The 7,813-nt window shown below is 34.9% G+C and overlaps 1 protein-coding gene across 1 annotated transcript; it reads right to left on the bottom strand.

Annotated features, from left to right (window-relative positions):
* Positions 1–1,590: 1,590 nt before the first annotated feature.
* LOC107843646 (threonine dehydratase 1 biosynthetic, chloroplastic) lies at positions 1,591–7,049 on the bottom strand. The gene is made up of 8 exons (XM_016687990.2): positions 6,360–7,049; positions 4,459–4,638; positions 3,868–4,344; positions 3,151–3,399; positions 2,989–3,062; positions 2,693–2,810; positions 2,221–2,355; positions 1,591–2,103 (listed from the first exon to the last, which is right to left on the bottom strand). Exons 1-8 carry the CDS (start codon positions 6,798–6,800, stop codon positions 1,963–1,965), a joined length of 1,815 nt encoding a protein of 604 aa, XP_016543476.2. The 5' UTR covers positions 6,801–7,049; the 3' UTR covers positions 1,591–1,962.
* Between the last annotated feature and the right edge of the window lie 764 nt (positions 7,050–7,813).

Genomic DNA, 7,813 nt, shown 5'->3' with positions numbered 1-7,813 from the left:
AGGCTGCATACGATACACCTTGTGGTGGGGTCCTTCCTCGGACACCACGCATAGCGGTAGATTTAGTGCACCCGATTGTCTTTTTTTCCAATGTAGCCGATCTAGAAGTTTGTCCGTCCTTCTCTTTCACTCATCCTTTGTCATGAATTCATGAGCGTCATATTGTCACTGCAACGTATCGTATTTTCTAAATTATAGGTTGTTTTTTTAAAAAATAAATAAATAAATAACCTATACATAAACAATTTGAATAACATGATAATAATTATTTTTTAGGTATTATGAATAACAAACTCAAATTAAAACACTAATGTATGATGGTTATTGATCTGAATATGAAAAAGCAATTTTCTAAATTTTGTTTAGGGTTATGTCAAGTGCTACACATCTATTATTTAGATCCCTTAAAACAAGGAGGGTGGTTATTATCACCTTAGTCACCACATAAATAATTACTCCGTGTTCCAATGAAAGTGTCTCAAGTTGCTCGTGAGTCCTAAGTGGACCCAGATGAAGTCATGTAGCTTCAACAGCCCCTGGAGAATTGTTCAAACATAGTGATGATGGTTGCCAAAAACACTCTTTTTCACGGTAACGATTCTTTATAATGTTATCTTGTTATAATGATATTTTATAATAGTAGTTTGATTTTCTCAAAAATTAATTTTTTATGTTATATTTTACTTTATTATAGTAACGTTATACCTGTAATAGACGTTTATAATAATGTGCGTTCTTTGTAAAATTACCTCTTGTTATTGATAATCTATCCAATCAGATTCAAAATCAAAAGGATAACTCAACCTTATCACAACAACCTATGGAATAACTCAATTTAATGCAGACTTTTATCTCTTGTAACTACTCTTATTTTGAATCCATAAATACGTGTAATCTGAATTATGCAAATACAATTTTCAGAATAATTCTCTTCTAAAACTCTTTACCTCTCTATAACAACATATTCAAATATTATATATTAATATTCTTTAAGAAATATATTATCTACCAAATGAAATATCAAAATATTTATGATAATCATCATTAATGTCATGCACACCATAAATTTCAAGTACGAATATAAAGTAAAAGAGTTGTATTTAAATGACGCACATTAATTATTTCATAGCTTTACGACGAAAAAAGACTATTAATATTTGTCTTTTTATATTCAAAATTCTTTTTAATTTTTGCATACTTTTATATAAAACAGCTCTTTCGGTCAATATTGCCACTATATAGAGATTTTACTGTATTTAGTGAAGAGTGACAATGGATTTATGCCTCGAGATACTTTCCCCCAGATTAATCGGCTTACACTTTGCAATACTATCACCTCAGGCCCCGGATTGTTGCAATCAGAAGTGCAAGTCAAAATTTGAAGCTTATACAACTGGAATTTTAGTTCTTTTTAAGTTACCGAATTCTAAATTAATAATTTGTACATATTAAATGAACTTCTCAAAAAAAATAAAAAGTTTGAATCAAAATTACCGTCTTTAGTTGAGCTGGTATTTCGAAGGCTAGCTCCACCATGGCTGTGATGCGGTTTTTTCTATGCGCCTCCCCTCGGGACTCACCCCAGAAATGTCTTTTAAAACACCGGACCGAATTCTCGTTTTCTATTAGTTTGAAAGATAATCCTAGGAACAGAAATAGACGTGAATTGTCAACTCAAAATGCCATTGTTCTGGCAAATTGAAACAACACTGACAAATTCATAAACTTCCAGCCAATGGTTATGTCTACTTAACAAACTCCATTATTTATGTATGAAGACTATGACTAGTATTATTTTGAATGAAGCTAAAAGCAGAATCTCGTTTCGTTTCAGAACATTGAGAAAGCCACTTTCTTAAGGACCAAACTTCAGTTGTGTAGGCAAAGCCTGAGCAAACACTGTGATCAGCAGATATCAACACAAGCCAATCTGTGTACACTGCATTACGCATACCAACTGTTTCAATGCATTAGTTCCTGGAAAGCTTCATTGAGAGTCTCCACTGCATATTCATAGCCAAGACTGTCAGCTTGATCCCGGAATTCATCAACCTCATCCTCTGGAACTTGGATGCCGATTAACACATTCGCACCAGTTTCTCCCTTTCAGGTAGATGCAAAAAAAGTGAACTCAAAAATAATAGCAGAAACACAACATGATAATATTAAAACAGAACAATGTGACAGTGGAACTAGAAGAATCAGATTCCTAAAAGGTACCTGTGCACGGTAATGTAATAGACTTATGTTCCAACGTGGGCTGAAAGTATCTAAAAACTTCATTAAAGCACCAGGCCGGTTGGGGAAGATGAATCGACCGATAAGCTCATTGTGAACATTTGATGTACCATCCATCTGCAAAACATTATAGGAGAAAAGAGAGAGAGAGAGAGAGATAGGATAAGAACGAGCCATCAATATCCCATGAACATACATAATCCATAAAACCAAGTAAAATGACGAAAGAACAACATCTGATTCATAAGAAAGGAATTTGAAAGCTCATAATTCTCTAAGAATTTAGAATCTCAAGAGACAGAAAAATCACTAATCTGTTAATATAGTATATAAGGATCTTAGCATTGTAGTAAATTTTTTCAAACAAATCATAGAATAACTAGTCACGAGATAAACACATATATTTACTGTTTTGGCCTATGATCACATGATAAGGAGAGATTTGAAACACTACCAAATGCCGTAGATGAGCTTTGACCAATTCATTATCGGTAAAATTAAAGGTATGCAGTTGTGATGATTCCATTCTGTCCACTATTTCTTCAAGTTCCGATTTAGTGTGACGACCAACTCTGCCATAAGAAAAAATGTCATAATCAATAAAACTGGCTTTATTTTAGGTTTAATAGGCATGGCATTATAAACTACGAATTCATATGTGTCCCTTCATGGATAAGGTAATTTATGGACAAATAACGAAATCAACGTCAAAATGAGTCAACATTCTCTTTAAACTATCATGGAGACTACCTGTAAAGTACTCTAGCATTTTCTTTCTCAGAACTATATCTGAACTTCAATTCAGTAATATTCATATGTTCCACCTGTAGTAAAAATGTTAATGGTTCAATCTTCATGTCAGAGAAATTCCAGTAAGAAAAACTGCAATATAAAGTGCTTTAAGTGATCCACCATCTCATAGAACATCTTGAAGCTGCCTGGCTCTACAGACATATAAGTAGCGAGAAAAGCTTCCCGCTGTCTACCAACATCCGCAAGTTCAGTTACAAATCTAAGTCTGTCGAAGTTCATGTTAGCTCCACTAGTTAGTGCTACAATGTTTTCTCCCTTCAGGCCATAGTACTTACAGTATGCTTCAGCTCCAGCCAGGGCAAGTGCACCTGCTGGCTCCAGTATGCTTCTTTTCTCTTCAAACATGTCCTATTCAAAAGAGCAATCAACTTTCACATCATAAGATTAGAAATTCACGTACTAAAAAGCAATTTCATCGATAATTATTTCAGACCTACAACATAATGGATTTCGTATCTAAAGACCAATTTTCATGAGGGATAACTTGGCTACAGAAATTCTATGTTGCATCGAGGGGCATTCTGCAGATCTGCACCTATAAAAGGGTGATTGAATAATAAATCTAACATGGGGTTAGTGATTTTTTGAAGCAGCATCAAAGCTCCCACATAAACGAGACAAAATATTGCTGTATTCAGTGAATCAGGTGAAAAATATACAGGAACTAGAAAACATCTTGGGGTTCAAGGTGAGGGATCTTGCTTCTAGTAGTAACTATTTGGGGTTCACACATTATAAAAGGTAAAAAACAGTATGTAAATGTACTTATTTTATTCCAAAATTGAAGTAACATGCAATATGTTAGTGCTGGCTAACCTTTATCGATGCACATATAGCATCATGATTAACTAGGACCACCCCATCTATTAATTCCCTGCAGAGACGGAAACTTTCTTCACCAACCATTTTAATAGCTACTGCATCTGCAAAACCTCCAACTTGTTCCAGCATTACTGGTCGATCATGGTGTAATGCCAACGCCAATGAATTTGAATCCACTGGCTCAACACCAATAATCTTTGTATCAGGAGAGACCTTTTTCATATAGGCAGCAATGCCAGCTATAAGACCCCCTCCACCAACAGGCACAAATATTGCGTGTATCTTATCTTTGAGTTGCCGATTAATCTCCATTCCAACAGTACCTTGCCCTGTTATGATATCTGGGTGATCAAAGGGAGGGATGAATGCACGACCTTCTGCTTTGCCCCGAGCTACGGCATATGCTTGAGCTTCTTCATATGTGTCCCCCACACGAACAACAGTAGCACCCAATCTCTCAACTGATTTCCACTGCTCAGTGGAAAAGAATATGACTTAGAAAAATGGATAATCTTAGAAGTAAAGAACAGGATGAATTCAAATGGAAGCTATAAAAACCAAAAGAGTAAATTCAACAATCCTAACTTTAATTTCTGCTGTAATAACAGGCATCACAATCACAGCATTGCAGCCAAGTCTCTTGGCAGCTAATGCAACACCTTGTGCATGATTTCCAGCTGATGAGCATATAACCCCCTTTTCTAACTGCTCCTTGGAGAGTTTTGCCATCATATGGTAAGATCCTCTGATCTTGAATGAGAATACCTGCCAATACGGGTGTATGACAATGTTACTGAGTCTGGTCCAAATACAGAATAGAAAAAGGCACAAAAATTAGATAAATCCAGAACTCATACAGACGTAAGAATTTTCTCCCCTTGGTTGAGGATACAGAAACTTATAGATGAGCTGAATAAGAAACTAGGCAGCTCACATAATCATAAACTCGAGTAATAATCCGTGAAAAAGATCAACATGAATAGCAAATAAATTCATGTTCTGAATCCAAAACCAATTAGAGTTATCACAGCACGCACATAGTCAGTTCTCCTTTTTGACTTTTCAACAGTAACTAATCTCATCAGACCCCTAATAATCGTAGATTGTAACAAGAGTAGACCAAAAAGAAAAGACTTATAGTTTAGAGTCGATTTCATCTTTGAATGAGGATGAGATGTAAGGGACCCAAATTCTCAAGCTTGGCTCTTGGTACACATCTTCAAGGTTCAAGTCTTTTCAACACCGGTTGCTTGAAAGAAGGGAAAAATCCTGACAGATCATTCTTAGACACTGAATTATAATTAAAAAACAAAGGAACTCAAAGCTACTTCAGCCATTTGATGAACTTTGGGTCAAGAAATAAACCAGAATAAGTGAAATAACAAACTATGAGAAGCACTTCTTTTGACAATACATTTCTTTTAATTCTAGGCTGCAATCTCAAACTTAAGCCTTCACCATGGAAAGAGTGACAAACCCAACAACAGTGGATGTCAAGAAAACTTTTAAATCTTGTTGTCTTAAACTAAAGATATATAGAATGTACCAAAATGTATATTAATCTTTAGATTTAAACATGTCATATTGAAAGTTGAAATTAAAGAATTACCAAAAAAAAACGTTCTTTTTAAACGGACTAAAAAAGGAACGCAAGACAAACAAATTGAAACCGAGAGAGTAATACACATAGACAGACCAAAAAATCCAAAAAAAAATCTACAAATATACACCTAAAATTGATAAGAAAATGGACGTTTTGACCTACTTCATCCCAATAATTACCTCATGAGGTTTTGCTCAAGTTCAGACCAAATAATCTACTCACAACCAATGTGAGACTCTTAGCACTCCCACACACCCGGTACTAGAGATTTGATGCATGCACAATATAATACACATGCTCTAATACTATGATAAGAAAAATATGGACCTTTAGGCCTAACTTCCAAAAATTATCTCACGGGGCGAGGATTGCTCAAGTTTAAACCAAATAATATACTCACAGCCAATGTACGACTTAAGCATTCCAAAATGCTCATTACTGTACATTTGAAGCGTGGACAATATAATACGCGTGCTCTAATGCCATGATAAGGAAAGAACCTTAATTTTAACAGAAAAACAGGACGTAAACTGCAAATTTGAGCATTCCCACACACCCAGTACTAGACATTTGATGCATGGACAATATAATATAGAGCAATCTAATACCATGATAAGAAAATAGACCTTTAGGACTAACTTCATCCCAAGAATTAGCTCACCATTGCTCAAATTTAAACCACAAATAATCTACTCACTACCGATGTGAGACTCTGACATTCTCACCCGCCCGTTACTACACATTTAAAACGCAGACAATATAATACGCATGCTATAATACCATGATAAAAAGGAACGTAAACTGCAAATTAACACGAAAAATTCAAAATTTAACATTTTTTTTTGCATAATGTAACAAAACTGAAATCGAGTAGCAAACATACCGGATGAAGATCTTCACGTTTAAGCCATAAATTTACCCCTAACCGATCCGATAGCTTACTCGCAAGCTGCAAAGGCGTCTCCTCAGCTATTTCATACACTTTTGAGGTCAATATTTCCCTTACGTAGCTGTACCCAATATCACCACGTGGATTATTCGGTATCAAATAACCTTGATCGCACTGTAACGAACTCGGATGCACTACTAATGGCAATGTACCATCTGATTGATCCGGTTCCGGTTCCGGTTCAATCTGCACCGGTTCAGATGCAGTCAGAATCGCCGCCGGTTTTGAAATTGTAGCACGTTTGAACCCGTTTCTTTTTCCGGAAGGTTTAACGGCGTCGGAGCGGATAACGGCGGATGTTCTTCCAGTAAATTCCAGACGGTAATGAAAATGGAAATCGCGTGAATTTAGAGAGGTGAAACGGAGAACGTCCATTTTTTGATCGTCGGAGAATAGAAGTTGACTGCGAAGAAGGACGGCGGCGATGGAGGAAGGAGACGGAGTAACGGCGAAGTTAACGGAATTTTGAAAGCGGTGGCCCCAGTAACCGAACCGCGCGAAGAACCTGGATGATGTGAAGAACAAGTAAATAGTACTATAAAATGTTACTATACGAGGAGTATTTGTATTAGAATAAAAGAAAGAGAAAACTCACAAAGTAAAATGAAAACTAATTTTTGAATTAATTTTAGGTTAAATTCATTTTGACACTAGTTACCCAGAATTGCAGTCCAAATAATTAATTTAGAAACGGAAAAAACTCAAAAATATCCTGAACTATTTGAAATAGCTCAAAAATATCCATCGTTAGATTTTTAGCTCAAGAATACCCCTTCGTTAAATATTTGGCTAAAAAATACCCTCCTCTAACGAAATTCGGAAAAAGGATAAAAAATACCCTTGAACTATCTGAAATGACTCAAAAATATCCCTCTGTTGAATATTTGGCTCAAAAATATCTCTCCCCTTGACGAAATTTCACCAAGCATGCCACCTAGATAAAAAAAACTACGTGACTATGCCACATTACCATCCACATGTAAAATGTTAGTATTTTTTAATTATATGACATTCCTTTCTTCTTCATTTTTATTTTTATTTTTATTTAAAAACGTCAGTGAAACGGATAAAATTTACACGGCTTCTTCATTTTTAATCAAAGTAGACAAATGGTGGTTACATAATATTTTTTTTGAAAAAAATTATTAATTGTAACATCGCTATTATCAAATTCTTTTGATCATCTAAAAAATAAGTTTTTTCCTGTTAATAGGTTTAAAAGTGTGAAACCCAACAAAAGAGTTTTATTAAACTGATAAACTCATTAATTATTAGGCCAGTATAAAAGTTAAAATTAAGATTTAGTCGTAAAAGTAACAAATTTCAAACTAAACTTCAAATTAGTTACTCAAAAGATGTGTTTGGTTTTGCTAGCTTTTACTCAAAAT

This window comes from Capsicum annuum, chromosome 10 (assembly GCF_002878395.1).
Source record: "Capsicum annuum cultivar UCD-10X-F1 chromosome 10, UCD10Xv1.1, whole genome shotgun sequence".
NCBI classification, from domain to species: Eukaryota; Viridiplantae; Streptophyta; class Magnoliopsida; order Solanales; family Solanaceae; genus Capsicum; species Capsicum annuum.
The sequence above is the reverse complement of the archived record's forward strand: the minus strand, read 5'-3'. Positions and strand labels throughout refer to the sequence as shown.

Excerpts from the sequence above, each read along its gene's own strand:
- LOC107843646 (XM_016687990.2), bottom strand. The coding sequence starts at position 6,800 with ATGGACGTTCTCCGTTTCACCTCTCTAAATTCACGCGATTTCCATTTT. Across the intron at positions 3,400-3,867 it reads CTATATGTGCATCGATAAAG|GACATGTTTGAAGAGAAAAG; the intron begins GTTAGCCAGCAC and ends TCTTTTGAATAG. Across the intron at positions 3,063-3,150 it reads TCAAGATGTTCTATGAGATG|GTGGAACATATGAATATTAC; the intron begins GTGGATCACTTA and ends TTTTTACTACAG.